Raw genomic sequence first — 21,159 nt, forward strand, 5'->3', positions numbered from 1 at the left:
CGGTCGTCCTCTTCTGATCACTGTACAGGCAAAGGACAAGGACTGTTGGCTCCAACTTTTCACCCAGTTTTGCAGTAAAACCGCCAATGAAGAGGAGGAGATCGTCCACAAGCTCCTGGGTGACAAGTTTAAAGTAAGTGGAAATTCTGGTGGAGGCTCTTTATATCCCATAAAAGTGTGGCCAGTAACCGTTTAACTACCACTGACGTGCTGTATCTTACATACATAGTTACATAGTAGGTGAGGTTGAATAAAGACAGTCCATCCAGTTCAACCTGTGTAGGTGTGTGTGGCCGTAATCATCTCTCATACCCCTGAATGTCCTGATCCTTGAAATGTAAGTCTAAGAGTCTTTTGAAAGCCACCATACTTCCCGCAGAAACCACCTCTTGTGGTAGAGAATTCCACACTCTTGTAGCCCTAACAGTAAAGAACCCCCCACGTTGCCTGAGGTTAAAACGCTTCTCCTCTAATCGCATTGTATGCCCTCGAGTCCTCATGCAATCCTTCCAACTGAACAGCTTTTTTTCTATGCTGAGATCCCCCATTGAGATATTTATAAATTGCTATCATGTCCCCTCACAGGAGTCTCTTCTCCAGGGAGAATAAATCAAGCTATTGCAGACGCTCTTCATAATTAAGGTGCTCCAATCCCCTAATCAGTTTAGTTGCCCTTCTCTGGACTCTCTCCAGCTCCAACACATCCCTCCTGAGGACTGGCGACCAGAACTGGACAGAATACTCCAGATGCGGTCGGACCAGAGTTTTATAAAGTGGAAGGATTATAGTCTTATCTCTGGAATACATCCCTTTCTTTATGCATGCTAATATTCTGCTGGCTTTGGCAGCTGCCGCTTGACATTGCATGCTATTGCTTAGTCTCTCCTCTACCAAGACTCCCAGTGGTCTGGGCCATCTACTTCGATGGCCTAGAGCAGTGGTCCTAAACTTCGGTCCTCAGGACCCACTAACAGGCCAGATTTTAAGTATTACCTTGGGGAGATGCAGACTAGAGTACTGCAATCACTGAGCAGCAAATGATATCACCTGGGATGTATTTCAGTTATCTTGCAAACCTGGCCTGTTGGTGGGCCCTGTAGGCCAGGGTTGAGGACCACTGGCCTACAGCACATGGACACAAGGCCTATGGCTGAAATAACCACTGTGAGTTTTCCTTGGTAATAACAGACTGCCGGCTATGTTGTACAAGGGATTTGGCAGCTTTACATTTGGCCAAAAGTCCGGATAACTCCATTCGGAGTACCTGTATCTCAACATGCAATCCCATAGGAGGATTGCAACCCTTTTTGGTATAGCAATAAAGTCAAAATTCCATGTATAATTTTTGTTTAGTTACGTAGGCCCAGCTTTGAGCAATGTAAGCATGTAAATGCCAAACCTACTATAGTGATCTTCACATTCTTCTGGGTCCTGTGCTGAGCGGTTGCCCTGCTGCACTGTGAACACAGGAGGTTGGCCGCCGGGCACCATTTAGGGAACACTTAGAATTTTCTTAGTGGATGCAAAACATTCTGATTTGACAAGGTGGGGGGTAAATTCACGATCCTGTAAAAAGTGTTTGGGTTGAGCAAGCAACCTCCTGTGTTCACGAAGCAGCAGGGTACATGGAAGCTAGCGGCAATCTTTATAGTGTAGTAGTGCCTCTTACAGTGATGTTCCATCTTCCACACGTATGACACATGCATACCTACATTGGTCCATGCTGAACCAAGGTAAGTATTCAAAAATTTACATAACTGGAATTTTACTTTTAAGTGAAAAAAAAAAAAAATTGTACAAAATGGGGAAATGCATTTCTTTTAACTACTTCCTGCCCGCCAACCATTTAAATGACAGTGGAGCGGTGCAGCTCTCGTTCTGGGAGGGCGTCCCAGAATGGCCGCTCTTGCGTGCTCGTAGAGGTGCGACCCCCGATCTTGGTAAAGAGCCAATGACTTGGCTCTTTACCCATGTGATCGGTTGTGTCCAATCACAGCTGGTCACATGTAAATGTGTAAAAGTGTTTAATCGGCTCTCCTCGCCTCATGCTGACAGTGTGTGGCGAGGAGAGACGATCAGCGGCATCTCCCCGCAGGTGAGTATGGGTAATCGGGGCCCCAGCAGTGCCCATCAGTGACACCAATCAGTGCCTATTAATGATGGCAGTCAGTGCGGCATATTAATGACACCTTATTAGTGCCCATCAGTGCAGCCTATCAGTTCCTATCAGTGCGTCATATTAATGCCACCTTATTAGTGCCCTATCAGTGCAGCATATTAGTGCCTCCTCATCAGTGCCACCTTATCGCCCATCAGTGTGGCATATAAGTGCAATCTCATCAGCGCCCATCAGTGCCCTACAGTCCACCCCCTTTAGCCCACATCCGTGAAGGAGAAAAATTACTTATTTACAAAATTTAGACATAAACTAAAACTTTAATTTTTTTTTTTCAGTAAAAAAAATAAAAACCTAGCAGTGATTAAAATACCACCAAAGGGAGAGCTCTATTTGTGTGAAGAGAAAAAAAAAATGATAAAAGTTTAGTTTGGGTTCGGTGTTGCATGACCGCGCATTTGCCATTCAAAGTGTGACAGCGCTGAGAGCTGAAAATTGGCCTGGGCAGGAAGGGGGTGAGGGTGCCCGGTATACAAGTAGTTAGACGTGTCACAAGGGTACATACAGGATTTCACTACAAATGTTAGTGATTGTAAAGTCTTGTGTTTTTGAATATAAAAAAAAAAAATGTTCTACTTCCCTCCTCTGTGCAGTTGGTTTTGCACAGAGCAGCCCGGATCCTCCTCTTCTTGGGTCCCTCTTCGCCTCTCCTGGCCCCTCCCTCCCGTCAAGTGTCCCCACAGCAAGCAGCTTGCTATGGGGGCACCCAAGCCAAGCCACAGCTCTGTGTGTTAATTCGGACACGGAGCCACAGCCTGGCCTCGTCCCCTTTTTTATTTTTTCCCCTCAGCGGCTGGCTAACTTTGACAGCAAGGGGAGCCAATGGCACTGCACTGCTGTCTCAGCCAGTGAGGAGGGGAGTCCCGGGCAGCCGAGACACACCTACAACATCTCTGGATTTAGATGGACCTTGGGTAAGTATTAGGGGGCTGAGGCGGGGGGGGGGGGGTGCTGCACACACAAGACTTCATCTTAATGCATTAAAATAAAAACCTTCTGCCTTTACAACTTCTTTAATTATGAGAATAAACCAACTTCAAAGGCCATCATTTATGGTCAGAGTGGTTGTAAAGGTAGAAGGTCTTTTGCCCTAATGCATCAAGGTATAAAAGCTTTAGTGTGCAACTCCCCCCTGCCCCCCACCCTTATTCTTGCCTCAGACCAATCTCGATGCAGTGTTGTGCATGAGAGCATCGGCTCTTTCAGCATTCGCGCGCTCTCCTAACAGAGGCAGCATCGGGATGCCATTGGCTCCTGCTGCTGTCAATCAAATCCTGTGACGGGAGCAGGGGCGTGTCTGAGCTACACTGTCGGTTTACTTGAAAAGGGTTCTGCACTATACGGTGTGTGTGTGTGTGTGTGTGTGTGTATGTATGTATGTATATATATATATATGTGTATATATATATATATGTATGTGTATATATATATATTATGTATGTATATATTATGTGTGTGTGTGTGTGTATGTATATTAATAATAATATATATTGTGTGTGTGTATATATATATATATATTATGTATGTATATATATATTATATATATATTATGTATGTATATATTATGTGTGTGTGTGTGTATGTATATTAATAATAATATATATATGTGTGTGTGTTATATTTGTTATATTGTAGCCATTTGCTAAAATCATTTAAGTTTATTCTTCTTCCTCATGAATGTACACATAGCACCCCATACTGACAGAAAAACACAGAATTGTTGACATTGTTGCAGATTTATTAACCACTTTAGCCCCGCTTACATTGAGGCTACTGCGGCAAAGTGCCGCGATCCCGTCCAGCGACGTAGACCTACGTCGCTGGGCTCCGCCCCTTGTGGGCGGCGCTCGCGCACCGCCGGAGGCTCGCTCCCGCTGTGTTCATTCACAGCGGGAGTCGGGCCAGCGGAGGAGCAGCGGCGATTGCCGCTGCTCTGCCCCGATCGTCGGGGATCGAGTCTGGAGATCCGCCCGCTGTGTGTAAACACAGCGGGCGGATCTCCATAGTGACAGGGAGTGACAGATCGGACTGTTCAGCATAGCTGGACATCCGATCTGTCCTTCTGTCACACAGTCACCTCCCCCCCCACACGTCAGTAAGCACCAGGCATACATTAACCCCTCCCTCTCCAATAAAATTAACCCCTTCCTTGCCAGTGTCATTTTTACAGTAACAGTGCATATATATAGCACTGATTACTGCAGTAATGTCACTGGTACCCCCAAAAGTGTCAAAAATGTCAGTCAAGGGTCCGATCTGTCCGCCGCAATGTCGCAGTCCCGCAAAAAAAATCGCAGATCACTGCCATTACGCGTTAAAAAAAAAAACACCAAAAATGACAGAAATCTTTCCCTTAGTTAGTAAACGCAATAACTTTTGCGCAAACCAATCAAAATACGCTTATTGCGATTTTTTTTTTTTTACTAAACATAGGTAGCATAAAACAAATTGGCCAAAAATTAAAAAAAAAATTTGATTTTTACATTTTTTTGGGGGGGAATTTCATATAAAAAAATGTGAAAAATATTGTTATTTTTTCAAAATAAACGCTATTTTTTTGTTTATAGCGCAAAAAGTAAGAATCGCACAGGTGATCAAATACCACCAAAAGAAAGCTCTGTTTGTGGGAAAAAAAGGACGTAAATTTTCGTTTGGGTACGGCGTCGCACGACCGCGCAATTGTCAGTTAAAGTCGCACAGCGCCGAATCGCAAAAAGTTGCCTGGACGGAAGACAGCAAAATCCTCCGGTGGTAAAGTGGTTAAAAAAGAAAAACTGAAATATCACATGGTCCTAAGTATTCAGACCCTTTTACAATATATAAACCACAGAAAAAGCAAAATAATAAAAAAAAGAAATCTTGAAGATAAAAAGCTACACATAGAAGTACAGATCGAAATCTGTGTTTAATCCATTAGGAAAAATAGTATTCAAATGATGAATCCATTGTACTTCTCATTTTTTCATTTTTTAAGGGGTAATTCTCTGTCACCTTCATGTCTATTCTTTGGTACCCCATCTATCACTATGAATTTTAATTGTGAGACAGTGTCCCTTTTTCTATGAAGTGTCTGGCCAAAGGGAGTTTATCCAATTTTATATATATATATATATATATATATATATATATATATATATATATATATATATATATATATATATATATATATATATATATATATATATATATATATATATATATATATATATATATATATAGTTTTATATTTGTTTTTCTTTGATACAGCTTGTTTGTGAGAACGAACATACTTGGTAGACCATCGCTCAATATAGTATTGTACACCTAGTATTCTTGCTAATTGTTTCATGGATCGTGAATAATTAATGGAACCCAGGTGTTAATTCTATGTGCGCTCTTGTATATTTGTAAAAGTTTTTTCCCTGGTTAGATGTGTTCTTATTCTGAAGAAGGGCGCTAGCAGTCCAGCCTGAAACTGTTATATCATGGACACTGAATTATGGATTAATGGATGCTAAAAGGATTGTCTATTTTGTAATGCCGTTTTTTTTCTACATTAAATTTTAAGTGCAGCAATTCTCTCTATCTATATCTATCTGTGTGTATGTATACAGGGTGCAGGGTTTATGGGTGCGCTTTGCACAGTGTGCAGAGTTTAGGAGTGCGATGCACACTGTGCAGGGTTCAGGGGTGCACCATGCACAGTGTGCAAGACAAAATTCACCCCAAAGAATCCTTGCATCTCTACCTCCTACCTCACCCTATTTAGGCAGCTCTAGTACTGCCCTGTTATGCGGCTCTCTGCTATACTTTTATTTGGCTTTGTTATACCTCCCTGTGTTTGGGGGGGGGGGGGGGGTGCAGCAAAATTGTTCTAATGGCCCGTACACACGATCCGAAAATCGGACGAAAATTAACGCTTGTGAAAAGATCGGACGATAATCTGATCGTTGGTACACAGCTTACGAGAGGCGATCACGACAGTTCGCCCGATTATTATCCGGTCGTGCAAGCATAAAAATTTTGATCGTATTATAACACATCGTACGATAATCGTATTATCAGTATGTTGTTCGTCCGAAAAAAAATGGTGAGCAGTAGACATCGTTTTCCCCTCACACGCTACAGCGTGGTTACGCATACCGGAAGCTTTTGAATCATCGTCCGAGAAAATTCGTAACGTAAGTAACCTCTCCCAATTGCGAATATAATTGAGAGTTCCTTGCAACCAAACAAAAACGGATGGAGAGTCGTCCGATTTTCGGATCGTGTGTACTGGGCATTACTCTTTCTGGAGAGCTGTGCCCCATCGAGGGGGATCTGTTGCATTCGAGAGCCACTGAAAGCAAAGCTGTCCCTTGTAAACACAGAAGAAGCAGAGGGTGAGAGCTGGAGGTGGCGGAAGGTGTTCCAGCTGCAAAACTGGGTGGGAGGGCCACATAACAAGGCCTGGAGGGCCGGATTCAGCTCGCAGGCCTTGTGTTGGACATTCATGTATTCGGGGAAAGGAAAGGGGTCATACAGTATTTCCAGTGATACATTAGTCCCTGTTGTGATGTTTCTTCTTTGCTATCTTAGGGTCAATTGGATCAGCTGAGACGTCTCTTCACAGAAGCCCTGCACGAGGAGCGAGTGAGCCGGGTAAGTGCTCACATAAAGGAGTATAGGCACAGATGTGTCTCAGGGTTGCCAGAATAATGACTCCTTAAAAGGCATAGTCCAACTTATGCAAAAAAATACTTCATGTAACCACATTGATCGTGCAATCTGTGCATTAATGATCTTTTTGCATTAAGACCACAGAGCATCTCACCTGCAGTCCGTGCATTGGAAGAAGTGCTACTTAAAGTGGTGCTCCAGCCCCCCCCCCCCCCCCCACACCGAAAATGAAGTTGGCAGCTACACATTCTGTAGCTGCTGACTTTTACTATTTGGACACTTACCTGTCCTGGAATCCAGTGATGTCGGCACCCCAGCCGATTGTTTCCATCAGCTCTCGGGTGCCGCTGCCATAGCCTGTAAGGGAAACCGTCAGTAAAACAGTAAACTTCTTATGTGCTTTTTTGGCTTGTTAAATATTCCATGAAGTTATGTTTTTACTGTATATCTGTATGATTGGTGCGAAAAATAAAAAACTGCTTTTTGTTTTTTTTTTTTACATTTGATGACACCAGGGGAAGGGGAGGTCCACTGTAGTCCTGTCCTAGGGTGGTAATGCTGCTTCTACATCCCAATAGTGAAAGGCCGTTCAACATTGTCTGAGAATCTGAGAAGCAAAGCACTACAGCATGTACAGCCCCAAACAGCTGCATGTCTGTTTTTTTTTTTGTTTTTTTTTTGGGGGGGGGGCGCAGCTGGGGGGGGGGCAGTAAATCTGGGGCTCAAATGCCTGCTTCCTGGCCAACCCCTCCGGCTCTGTAGTCTGGTGTCTGCTCACCCCCCCCCCCTCGCCACCGGCGTGAGGGAGCGAACCCACTCCCTTGGCTGATAAGAAACCCCACGCATGAATGGTCTCAGAATACAGGACACAGGACTGATGGTAGCGCTCACCTTTCCTTCTCCGGACAAGGATATTTCTGAATGCCCCAAACAATCGAAGGGGACTCATCAGAGAAAATGACTTTACCCCAGTCCTCAGCAGTCCAATTCCTGTACCTTTTGCAGAATATCAGTCTGTGCCTAATGTTTTTCCTGGAGAGAAGTGGCTTCTTTGCTGCCCTTCTTGACACCAGGCCATCATCCAAAAGTCTTCTCTTTACTGTGCATGCTGATGGACTCACACCTGCCTGCTGCCATTCCCGAGAATACTCTGCTCTTGTGGTGCCCCGATCCCACAGCTCAGTCATCTATAGGAGACGGTCCTGGTGCTTGCTGGACTCTGGGCACAAATGCAGTGGAAATGTTTTTTATGGGATTCAGTTCATTTTCATGGCAAAGAGGGACTTTGCAATTAACTGCAATTCATCTGATCGCTCTTCATAACGTTCTGGAGAATTTGCAAATTGGCATAAAAAAAACCGAGGCAGCAGACTTTGTGAAAATCAATATTTGTGTCATTCTCGGCTTTTGGCCACGGCTGTTTATGAATGCAAAAATCCTTTTTAAAAGCAAACCTAAGTCCAGTTGAGGCAGACCCCGATACTGTCTGCAGGCAGTTTCTTTTTTAATTTTCTTATCTTTCTCTGTTGTTCTTTCAGTGGTTCACGCCAGAAGGCTTCCGATCGTTATTTGCTCTTGTAGGAACAAACGGTCAGGGGATCGGCACAAGGTGAGCAAACGTTTCCTAGGCTGCAAGGCTGAGGAATAATTTATTTCTCTGGTTTGATAAGAAGGTATGCACAGTCCACACAAATGCGATGTTGTAGATATGGGTGGAATCGGGAGTTCAGGGTAACTCAGTGACTTCTCAGTTCACTTTTTCAATTTCTCAGCAAAATACAGCATGGAGATATGGATGGATGGGGGGGGGGGGGGGGGTTTGCACTGAATAATGCATTGAATAGCGTTTTTTGGTTTGTGGTGTTAAAATACAGTGTAGTCCTTGCTTTAAAGCCCTGCTGTAGGTAATACATGTTTGTGGCGTAGCTTTGGATGGGGGTGAGCAATGTGCTGCCATTCCGGTAAACCTTGGCTGTAGTTCCATGCCTTCAGAGTGCGGCCCGTTGGCTGGTGTACTCCAGGGCCTTGGCACCGGGCTGATTGTGGGGTATCCGAGAAGGAGGATATAGGTTGGTTTTAGAGCGGTGAAAGGGGTTGGATTTGTATAACGCCGCGCATAGCTGTGTGTGTTTGCACAGTTCACGCATTGCAGGAGGAGATTTACTAAAACTGGAGCACTCAGTCTGGTGCAGCTGTGCTTGGAAGCCAATCCTCCTAACTTCAGTTTGTTCAAATAGTGTTACTAAACCCACAACTGAAACTTGAATACTTTGGCCACCTAAGGGGACTTGTTAGAAAAGACGCTGGTGCTGGGAAACATGGAAGGAAAAAGGAGAAGAGGACGACAGAAAACAAGATGGATAGATAGGATCATTGAAATAAAGTTAAAGCGGAGTTCCTGCCTCAAATACCTTTTTTTTAACTAAAAATACCCCTATAATACTAATCCATCGCTATTCTCATACTTACAAGGTGTACGGTATTGGATTTTAGTCAAAATCTTACTTTTAAAAACGCTTTCTGGCCGCGGCCATCTTGGATGTGGGCATCTGAAGCCGCAGTGTAATCTGCTGTGCCCTTCTTCCTGATTCCAGGGAGTGTTCTGGGAGTTCTTCCTGATTCCAGCCTCCTGGGAGTGATGACAAACAGCTCCCAGGATGCAATGCAAAGGCGGAAGTGATGTCAGTGGCCGTGGCCACAGAGGGGGGAGAAGGAGGAAGTACAATCAAAAAAATGCCCTGACAATAAGGTAAAGCCCCGTACACACGTACCGATCGTCGGCCGAACGATCGGCCGTCTTTTGTCTGAGGGCTGTCTTGTCTGTTGAAAACTGCAAAAGACTGCACACAAATTTTGTCGGCCAACAACAGCCGACTGCAGAAGTGATGTCATGTGATGGTTAACTTTGCTTGTCTTTTTTCTTTTCTGAGCATGCCCAGTCTTGCTAATCTGCTGTTTGTCGGCCGAATTCTGTATTGACTGGCGAACAATCGGCCGTTCTGGTGTTGGCCAACAAAAATTTTAAAGCTTGCACATCAGATTCTATTTGGCCGAAAGTGCGCTGTCGGCTGTCGGAAGCATCATACTAACAAACCTACAATCGGCCGACAATCGGTACGTGTGTACGGGGCTTAAGGGACACCTGAAACAATTGTTGATCAGCATAGGGAGCACTCCAGGAATCACTAAGGTTGCAAAATAGGCCGGAACTCCGCTTTAAAATGATTTCTAAACGATCACCTTGTAAAACAACCCATTCAGTTTAAAAAATAAATGAAAGGCAAAACATTTTTGTATATATTTAAAAAAAAAAAAAAAAAAAAAAAAACATTTATAAATACATTTTCCCCTTTTTTTTTTTTTTTTTTTTTTTTTTTTTTTTATTTTTTATAAGTGATCACATTCCCTCTGTTCTCCGCTGCATAAGAGCTAGTGGGAGGAGAAGCAGCAGCACACTGATCTTCCCAGTGAGTGGCTTTGCAGAGGGGGCGTGTCAGGACAGGTCTGTTCATTTATAGCAGGCTGAGTTTCCAGCACCGCTAGAAAGCTGACATTTGTGTGTTTTGCTTAGTGTGGTCAGTTTTTAATAGGAAAGCGGAGGGACTGGCAGGAACACAAGGGATTTCACATAAAGCAACACAAAGAAGAGGAGACTTTCGTACAAGTGTGTGGTACATCAGGCAAATATCAGGAATATGAAGTGTTGGGGTAACAAACGCTTTCAGCAAGCTCATGGGGGCAGTGGAGGACGGAAAAGCCCGGCGCACTCTGGTTCATGAGGTCACTAAGAGTCGGGCACGACTAATCGACAAAAAAACCCACAACCGTAAAATCAGTCTGTATTTGCAGTAAAGCATGCTTGTTATACTCCCTGTAGAACCTATAGGGGTTAATCCTCTGCATTGTGTAAAAAGGCTGTTTGATCTGGTCTTCTCTCATCCTCCCCTCCCTGCACTGTCCCCCTGGACAAGTCCGGATAAGACGGAACCTTTGGAGTCAGGCTGCACATGCTCAGCTTGGTGTGTATTGCTATTTTTATTTTTCTTAGGAGGGTGCATGTGACTAGCACAGAGCCAATCAGCATGTTTAGACATGTCTAGACAGAGGGTTGAGGGTCATGCAGCCTCAAAGGACAGCTCAGTGCAGGATGAAAACTAGTGATGGACCGATATCAGTTTTTCGTTGCTGATACCGATATTTATTTTGGCCATTGCATATCGGTATCGGCCGATATTTTCGTACATTTAATTTTTTTTTTTTTGACATGTACTCTTGTGGAAGGATCTGGGTTTCTAAAATACCCCAAACCCCTCCTCTGCACTTAAAAACATTCAAGTTCATGTTTTGAATGCTGTCATTTGTTTGAATTTGGCGCCGAGTACCCGGAAGGGATGTCATGACATCACTTCCGGGTTTTTACATGGAGACCCCATCAGAGCCGAATGCGGCTTTGATCGGGTCTTCGGCGGCTGTGCAGGCTGATAGCCCGGGTCTCTCGGTGGGACGGGAGACCCAAGCGAGCCGTGGAAGGCGGGGGAACGTCCCCTCCCGCTCCTTGTAATGACAGCCGAGCGGCTTCTCAGCCACATCGGTTGTCATTACAAGACAGCCGACCATCGGCTATGGACGCCGGTACCGGGGGGATCCCTCTAGCTGCAGGTATCACTCCGGTACAGCACTTTCCCGAAATCGGCAATATCGGTAACCTCAGGGGCCGATTCTCGTATATATCGGGAAAAGTGCATATCGGCCCTCGATATATTGGCAAATCCCTAATAAAAAAAACTCCTCCTACAATCTTCACTAGGAACTGATAGACGTCACAAGACTGCTATATACTGCTGATGAGAAAAGGTTTAGCAGTTTATATTTACTAAAATAATTGCATTTCCGTGTTCTGTGTACTGCGGGAGAGCAGATATAGTGACTGCAGGATCCTGGGTTTAGTAACACTTTTTAGAGAAGTTGCAGACCTCAAGGGGGAAAAAAATAAAAACGGGGGGGGGGGGGGGGACATGTAAGACAAAGGCATAATGAGTTAGTATGCATCGCAGTATGAAATACTTGCCTTAGAGCGAAGCCCTCCAGTGACGCCCGCACACCGCAGAGAGGGCTGACATCTTCCGGGTTCACGGGCTCCGGCGCTGTGAGTGGCCGAAGCCACAATGACGTCACTCTTGCCATTTGCGGTACCGGCTCTGAAGGTCCAGCACGGTAAGCAGGACCATCAGAACACATGTGCCGAGGACGTCACCGGCTGCAGCACTTGGGACATCTCCTTGTAATGGGCTTACCTGTAGGTACAAGTGAAGTTGGTTTCTATGCAGAACTGCACCAGGTTTTGCATGCTCCAGTTTTAATAACCCCCCCCCCCCCCCCCCCCCCCAGAGTCCCAGCTGAGTGCCTAGATCAGAGGTGTCAACCTCCATTTCATCACGGGCCGCATCAGCATTATGGTTTCCCTGTAAGATTAGATCTCCAGAGCACCCCAGGCCCCCTTACACTCTTAAATGAGATGTCAAGAGCCCCCCTATCAGAACTCAAGTCACCTACCCTTCCTTACATCACAATGCACCCCCTTACTTCGTGCTGCTGCCAGAAGATGTGGGAGGATCTGGGAAGAACAAAGTGCAGGTTCTGGAGGAGGGCTGGAGTCCACTTCCAGAGTCTGCTGAATGCTGAGACCAGGGGAGGCAGAGGCAAGGTGGTGTTGTGGCTTCACAGAGTGGTGCAGGATCTGTAGGAGGAGTTCTGTCCCCTTGTCTGCTGCAGACTGCTGAGAAGGCGGGGTGGGCAAAGATGAGCCTTTCTGCAGCTGCACAGAGAAGCGCAGGAACTGGCAAGAGTTCTTTCCTCTCTGCTGCCAACTGACACAAGGTGGGCAGAGAAGATGGGGGAGTGCCGCAAACGCAGGAGAGGTGCGAGGGCCGCATGAAATGGCCTGGAGGGGTGCATTTGGCCTGTGGGCCTTGTGTTTGACAAATGTAGCCTAGATGATAGGGTATAGAATCAACATCTGCAAAGGGAATGGGTAAGGAAAGTACAGGGGAAGTGTCTGTTTTGGTATACGGGTTCATTATAAAGGATGACATTTCATTGACCCCCCCCCTTAGATCAGCAGGCAATGCAGTTTTCCTACTATTTGGTCTGATCATTCAGGAGAACATTCCGGCAAAAAAATAAAACAGAATCCAGGGAGAGAGCCCAACACATGCAAGTTCTACTGCTGGGATGGGAACGGTTCCTCCGGGTGCTTGGGCTGAAAAGAAAACCGGGCCTGCCGTTATTTCCTAAAGTTCCGTCTCATTTTTAAAAAGTGGCCGGTGGAGTTGCCATCAAAGTACCCCAGTCTGTATGACTGCACCCAGCATTTCTCTGCTCCGCCCCCTTTCCAGTCTGTGAATGCTTGTCTCTCCTTGCAGCTCCTTGAGTCAGTGGGTTCATGCATGCGATGCTCTGGAGCTACCGGCACGGGAGAGGGAACGCCTCGATACCCTGATAGATCAGCTCTACAAGGACATAGAAAAAGGTCAGTGGCAGATCAGCTGAACATTTTCCTTTTGATTTAGTGAGTGTAAAGTTTTTTGTGTTTGTTAAAAGAAAAAAAAAAAAAATGTTATTTGCCTCCTCTGTGCAGTTGGTTTTGCACAGAGCAGCCCGGATCCTCCTCTTCTCGGGTCCCTCATTGCTTCTCCTGGCCCCTCCCTCCCAACGAGTGCCCCCACAACAAGCAGCTTGCCATGGGGGCACCGGAGCCAAGCTGCATGTATCCATTCAGACATGGAGCTGCCATTCGGCTCTGCCCCCTATCTCTCCTGATTGGCTAACTGACTTTGACAGCCACGGGAGCCAATGGCGTTGCTGCTGTGATTCAGCCAATCAAGAGAGAGAGTCCCGGACAGCGGAGGGACTTGTGGACATCGCTGGATAGAGAGGGGGGTGCTGGGGAGGCTGCTAAACACAGGTTTTTTTTTTTTTTTTTTATCTTAATGCATTAAATACATTACGATAAAAACCTTCTGCATGTACAACACCTTAATTATGAGAATAAACCATCTGATTGAAGGGTAAGCTCACATTTTCATAAAAAAAAAAAAAATAACGATGATGATCAGAAAATCTAAGCCAACTTTCTCTTCAGGACTTGGCCCCTGAGAGTTTATCATTAATCCACACTGACCAATCACCGCTTGCCATTTGCCTGAAAGGTGAAACCACTCCAAATATCCTGGCCGCCCCTCTGGGGCTGATTGCTCATAGTGGCTGTGATGGTACAAGGAGGGAAAAAAGTATTTGATTCCCTGCTGATTTTGTACATTTGCCCACTGACAAAGAAATGATCAGTCAATTTTAATGGTAGATTTATTTTAACAATGGGACAGAATAACAAAAATATCCAGAAAAAACGCATTTTAAAAAGTTTTAAATAGATTTGTATTGTAATAAGTGAAATAAGTATTTGACCCCTTTGCAAAACATGACTTAGTACTTGGTGGCAAAACCCTTGTTGGCAATCGGAGGTCAGCTAAGGAATTTGTGTACTGTGTCTGAGGCTCAGAGAGTCAATTTTTTTTCTCTTCTGGACACTGTTAGGTGGAAATGTCTCCTTTCCAATTCTTGTTATGTGGACGATGGTACCCCTAATTGGTATTTTACAGAGGCTCCCCCCTAGTACAATCAGAGGTCAGACGTTTCTTGTAGTTGGTCACCAGGTTTGCACACATCTCAGGAGGTATTTTGTCCCACTCTTTGCAGATCCTCTCCAAATCATTAAGTTTTCGAGGCCGAAGTTTGGTAACTCAAACCTTCAGCTCCCTCCACATATTTTCTATGGGATTAAGGTCTGGAGACAGGCTAGGACACTCCAGGACCTTAATGTGCTTCTTTTTGTGCCACTCCTTTGTTGCCTTGGCTGGGTGTTTTGGGTTATTGTCTTTCTGAAATACCCATCTACGACCCATTTTTAATGCCCCATTGGACGAGGGCTGGCCCGCATGTTAATGTCTCGCAAGGTCGCATGCGACTGGGTCTCGGCCTCTGGGAGTGGTAAGTAAGGGCTCCACCCTCTCCTTCCCTCTCCTTCCCTGGATACGCTGTGGGGCACGGGTACTCCCTGGGGTAGTTTGGTGCCTCCAGGGTTCACACCCCCCCCTCTGGATGGACTGGCAGTGGGTTTCCCCCTATTTCCAGGTTGATTAAGGCAACCATGTTTCCGGTGGTTGAATCCCTGGCTTTTATGTATCAGGCTGACCAGCTGGAAAAATTGCGAAGGCCTGTTTCATGTTTACTATTGCTGGTGTCTTTTTATTAGGGCCTTGTTTGACCTCTGCTCTGGTGTCTCAGACACTGACTGGGTGGACAACGCTTTTGCGTCTGACCATGGGGGGGGGGCGACTGGTTTTCCCCCTATGGTGAACTGGTGGATCGGTTTGTCCAGTGTCTGCAATTTGTCTGCGATGCAGTGCTCGTGGTGCTTAGGTGTATTTTGTGGCTGTAGTGTAGGTCTGCATATCACACCTCTTCAGGGTGAGCGCCTGTTCGAGGTTACCCTGGATGACGACATTGGGAGTCTGCCGGGGGGGGGGGGGGGTAAGAGTACCTTCCTTCCACTGGGAAGGGGAAGGTGCCTCTCCAGCAGTGTGGGACTTCCTTTTCAGCCCATGAGAAGTTTTTTTTTTTTTTTTTTTTTTTTTTCGTCCCCCAGGGACTTAGGAAAAAGGTTAAAAGCCTCTTCAAGAGGTTTCTAGTGGCCTTGATCTGGCAATCAAGGAGCAGGCTTCTTCAGACCTGCTGACAAGGCCCTTTCGGCATGAAGGTTTGCCCCCATCCCTGTCTTATGTGGGGGGACGTCTGCACTGGTTCCTGGGCTGTGGCCTTGCTGGGTCAGCGACCAGGGGTTCCACGAGGTTGTATCCGGTTCTTTTCCTTTTGAAAAGGTTCCTTCCAATGTGCACCTGCCCCCAATGCAAGCTCTGTTGAGAGCAGGGCAGAACTTGTTGTCCCAAGGTGGGTTCGTCCCTGTTACGGTGTCGGAATGTTTTTCGGGGGTTATATTTATACCCTTTCATGGTTCCCAGGAAGGAGGGCAATTGGTCAGATTCTAGACCTCAGTGGCGTCCCTGCATCAAGGGGTTTCCCTGGCTTCTTAGATGTCAGGATGCCTATCTTTTTACATTCCTATTTGCACCCGGCCTCAGCCTTCCTCCACTTGCTGGGGGTAAGGAGCACTATCATTTTGTGGTGTTACCCTTTAGTATAGCTCCTCGGTTCTTCCTGAACGTGTTGGTCCCCGGCTTAGCGTTGGGTGGGATTGCTGTGCTTGGTACCTGGAAGGCCTCCTCTTGCAAGCAGAGTCTCCTTGCGCTCTGACAGCCAGTGTGGGGGGGGGGGTGCCTCCTCCTGAGCATATAGAAAAAAATTTTGTGCTTCTGGGATGGAGAATAAGGGAAATCTTTCAAATCTCCCGGGGAGGTTCCAAGCATCTTTGGTCAGCCTAGAGCTAGCTTCTACGGACCTGTAGACAGGACCCCTTCAGCATGATGGTCTGCCCCCACCCATTATTGGAGAGGGGGGATATCTTCGCTGATTTTCGGCCTTGTGGACCTCCTTCATGAGTGTCAAGGGGTCCACAAAATGATTATTTTGGGGATACCCAGAAAGGGGGACAAAGCTTGTCCTTTTTCAGGTTTTTTTAGGCCCTGAGTCTCCTTGTGTGGATTTAATTCCTGCAAAGGTTCAGGTGATGTCCAAACTACTGAAGGTCCCCCCTATCCCTGGGAATTGATTTACCTAGGTCTGATTCTAATTCTGACCAGGGTTGTTCTTTCTCTGGACAAACTTCAAGAACACAGCCTTCACACAGGCTGTGATTCACCGACTCCTGTCAGATAGTTCTCTCTCTCTCTCTCTCTCTCTCTCTATCTATCTCTCTATCTATCTCTCTATCTCTCTCCATACAGGTTCTGAGTCTGGTGGTATCTACCTTCAAGACAGTTCTGTTTGCACAGTTCTACATTCAGCTCATTTAGCAGGTTCGGCTCCACAGGAGATACCGAGGTTCGTGGCAAGATCACAGGTTCCTCTGGCAGACGCCACAGGCATCCAAGGGCCATGGTAAGGCCAGTATCCTCCTCGGCTCAGGCTTCTCCCGCAATTCCTGTAAGGCTTCAAGGGCGGGGATCTTCCAGTCAGTCTGGTGGCCATAAACTTCCCTTAGGACAACTGGTCCTCTCCGAGAGGAAGCCTCCCAAGGGCTGATCTACCATCCTGCTTTACAGTGGCTGGTTTTAATGGCTTAGCTACTGAAAGCTAAGTACTGAGGGATAGAGGTCTTTCTGGATCAGTGATCCCTACTATGGTGAAGATGAGGAAGCAGTCTTCCAGCAAGATATACCATCGTATGTGGAAAGCATAAATTTCTTGGTGTTAGTCGATTGGCGCCCATCCTCGATCCTTTTCTGTGGCTCGCATCTTAACCTTTCTTCTACAGGGTGTTGATCAGAAGTTGGCCTTGAGTACCATCAAGGGCCACGTGTCTACCCTGGCAATCTTCTTTCAACGACCCCAACCCATGCACTCTTTAGTTTGTACCTTCATTCAGGGGGTTTGACATGTGGCACCACCTGTACGGTCTCTCTTGCTGCCATGAGATTTAAATTTAGTACTTTCGGTTCTCCAGAAATCTCCATTTGAGAATATTTGGGAGATTCCCTTGCCTACGTTATCCCAGAAGGTGACATTCTTGGTGGCTGTTACCTCCGCCCACAGGGTATTGGAATTGGCGGCATTATCATGTTGCAGTCCCCATTTAGTGGTCCATAGGGATAATGTGTTTTTTTTTTTTTTTTTGTCCCTGTCCATCATTCCTGCCCAAAGTTGTCTCTGACTTCCATTTGAATGAGGACATTGTGTTGCCTTCCTTGTGTCCCAAGCTGGCTCATCCCAGGGAATTTGCATACCTTTGATGTGGTTCGTGCAATTTGGGTGTATCTGGCAGCTACTGAGTCCTTTCGGAGGTCAGACTCCCTTTTTGTGGTTGCGGATGGACCAAGGAAGGGGCTGGCCACTTTTTCGGCTACCATCTCCAGATGGATCAGGCAGATAGTGACTCGGGCCTATTCCATTAAAGGTCAGGTTCCACCTCTCCGTCACGGCGCATTCTACTCATGCTGAGTACTTCTTGGGCCTTCTGTTGCCAGGCACAAATTCCCCCAAGTTTGCAAGGCGGCCACTTGGTCGTCGGTGCATACCTTTAAAAAATTCTATAAATTAAATACTTTGGCATCTGCGTATACTTTAGGCCGCAAAGTTTAGCAAGCTGCTGTCTAAGAAGGGCTGTTCCCTCTTGAGGGGTGTTCTTTCTTTAAACTTTTATTTTTCAGAAGGGGCTCCCGTGTCCTGGTTAAGGGCTCTTATGTTTGTTTAGTCTTGGATTATTCCCCCCCCCCCCCCCATCATTTTTCTTTTGGCACTGCTTTTGAAAGTCACAGTAGTTATGATTTATGGAGCGCTGTGTCCATCGATGAACAAAAGAAAATTGGATTTTTCACGTGCAAGGTCAAGTGTCTGCTTTACAGTCTTTTTTCAGAGACCTTTAGCTTCCCATTTAACTGGTGCATATATGCCTTCAGGGGGGTCGTCTTTTTACTCCAACCTTAAGTTGTTCTCTGCTACCGTGGGATTTGAACCGGATTCTGTGGTTCTTCAAAAACCTTTCTTTGAAACCGTACAGAAGATCCCTTTCCTTGCGCTGTCACATGAGGTGTTTTTTTTGGGGTCTATCACCTCTGCTCTCAGGGTGTCGAAGTTGGCGGCTTTGTCTTGTTGTTCTCCCGATCTGGTTTTTCACGGGGAAAAGGTGATCCTGCGATCACAGCCGTCGTCCCTTTTGAAGGTTGTTTCTGATTTCCATTTAAATAAGGACATTGTGTTGCCGTCCTGGTGTCCCAGGTCGGCTCATTCCAGGGCATTTGCCTCGTATACTCTGGTTGTTCAAGCTATTCGGGTCTGTTTGGTAGCCATTGGGTCCCTTCGGAGGTCAGACTCGCTCTTTGGGAGTACGGACGGGCCGCGGAAGGGGCTCCTGCGTCCTCTGCTACCATTTTCAGATGGATCAGACTGATGGTGACCCCGTGCTTCTTCACTTGCGGGTTGGGTTCCCCTTCCCCGTGATGGCACATTCTACTAGGGCACTTGGTGGTTCTTGGGATGTCTGTGGCGCACGTGTGTAATTTTTTCAAAGTTTTACATAGTGGATGTTTTGCGGTCTGCGGTTGCCTCCTTTGGCCGCAAAAGTTTGTGATTTAGAGGGTCTGTTTTTTTCCTTCTTGAGGGTGTATTTCAGGTTGGGCTCCTGTTCTAGTTGAGCTACCATTACCTACCTAGATTGGCTTGTGTTTCGCCTTGGGTTTGTTATGCCCACCCCCCATGTTTGCCACTGCTTTGGAACGTCCCTATGGTGAAGAATATGGAATTGTCTGTCAATGAACGGAAGAGAAAATAAATAGGATTTTTACACTCCCCGTAAAATCCTTTTCTGAGTTCATTGATGGACACAGCACCCGCCCCCTCTAAGGAGAGTTTTTTTTTATGATTCTGTTGTTAAGTTTTGTAACAAAGTATCTCTAAGTAGAGAGAGGGATTATGCTAGTTGAGGACAGCCCACGGGAGTAGCCAAGCTTTTGTGTGGTCTGCCTAGTCCTACTCCTGTAGAGGGCAGCATAACCCTATGGTGAAGAATATGGATCTGTGTGTCAATGAACTCGGAGAAAAGGATTTTACAGGGAGTACAAAAATCCTATTTTTTGTGCTATAAACAAAAAAAGGCCGTTTTGAAAAAAAACTTTTTTTTTTTTTTCCGGCTTTAACACATACCCAATAAAAAAAAAAAATTGAAAAAATATCTTTTCTTCATGAATTTAGGCCAATATGTATTCTGCTGCATATTTTTGGTTTGGCGGCGATCAGCAACTTTTATAGCGGGACTGCGATATTGCGGCTGACAAATTGGACACTTTGACACTTTGTGGAGACCAGTGACCCTAATATAGTGATCAGTGGCAAAAATATGCACTGTCACTGTACTAATGACACTGGCTAGAAAGGGGGTCAATAGGGGCGATCAAAGGGTTAACTGTGCCTAGGTTGTGCTTTCTAGCTGTGGGGGAGGTACTTTGACTAGGGGAAGGCAAAGCTCTGTGTTCCTGCTTAGCACAGGATCAATGCCTTCCCTACTGACAGAAAGGCAATCTGCTTCTTTTTTTTTTTTACATAGGTAGATTGTCGTTCTGCCTGTGCCCTGTACAATAGGCGGGTGCCGGTGGACATAGAGTGTGCGGTACCCGCTGCTGGGCTCCCACTGTGTATAATCGCAGTGGGAGCGGGTCGCCGGCAATGCGCGCACCCCAGATACGGAAGTGCCAGATCCAAGTACTAGGTACGTCATCTAGCGCAGAGCTGCCATCCTACCCCAGTATATGTATGGTGGTCGGTCGTTAACTTGTTAATCTTCCTTTTTTTTTTTTTTTTTTCCCCACCTTAAATGCAGTTTACAGCAGCTTTTCAGGTTGGTTGAGGAAGGAGCAACAGTAAAAGCAAAAAATTTTACTTTTATTTTCATATTTATTTATTTTTTTCCCTCTCTAGAGACCGGGGAGTTCCTGAACTGTGAGGGGTCTGGACTGTACCTGCTGCAGAGCTGCTGTAAGTCTATCGATCGCTGGCTTTCAATTGTCTCTTTCCTCCAATATCTGGAATAAGAGCGCCCTCTGGTGCTGCTACTTGTAAAGGAATAAACCACTTGTTACCCAGGCCAATTCTGACACTTACATGTAAAAATCATCATCTTTTGTTAGAAAACTACACAGAACCCTTGGGAATAAAATGGCGGTCGTTGCAACTTTTTATGTCGCACAGTATTTTTAAAAAAAAAAAAAATTGTGGGGGGGGGGGGGGGGAAGAGCGTAATAGGAGCAGGGCATGACAGGTCCTCTTTACAGTGAGATCTGGGGTCTAGAAGTCCCCAGATCTCACCTTTAGCCTGAAAAGCCAAAACTAAAAAAAAGATAATCCGACGCAACGGCAGTGTTTACAGTCTGATCCTCGGTCAGCTCTATAGTAAACTGCTGCCGCCAACCAAATCATTCTCCGGCTTTTATTTATTTATTTTTTTTTCTGCTCTGAGTCCATGCCAGGATCTCTGACTTGTTCTTCTCTGCAGGTAACCACAGTTGTGTCCCCAATGCTGAGGCCTCATTTCCTGACAATAACTTCCTCCTACACATGACCGCTCTAGAAGATATCAAGCCGGGAGAGGTAAGACCACCCTCTACCCAAACTTCTGCTTG

At 45.9% G+C, this 21,159-nt stretch overlaps 1 protein-coding gene across 1 annotated transcript in view; it reads left to right on the forward strand.

Moving 5' to 3' along the window:
- The window catches only part of SMYD5 (SMYD family member 5), a 60,533-nt gene that overhangs the window by 32,226 nt on the left and 7,148 nt on the right, over positions 1–21,159 (forward strand). Inside the window, exons 6-11 of the mRNA XM_082256372.1 lie at positions 29–133; positions 6,734–6,796; positions 8,353–8,423; positions 13,237–13,343; positions 20,459–20,515; positions 21,033–21,127. Of these exons, the coding sequence (XP_082112498.1) occupies positions 29–133; positions 6,734–6,796; positions 8,353–8,423; positions 13,237–13,343; positions 20,459–20,515; positions 21,033–21,127 (498 nt within the window). The remainder of the gene's footprint in view (positions 1–28; positions 134–6,733; positions 6,797–8,352; positions 8,424–13,236; positions 13,344–20,458; positions 20,516–21,032; positions 21,128–21,159) is intronic.

This window comes from Pelophylax lessonae (genome assembly GCF_965119305.1).
Source record: "Pelophylax lessonae genome assembly, chromosome: 1".
NCBI classification, from domain to species: domain Eukaryota; kingdom Metazoa; phylum Chordata; class Amphibia; order Anura; family Ranidae; genus Pelophylax; species Pelophylax lessonae.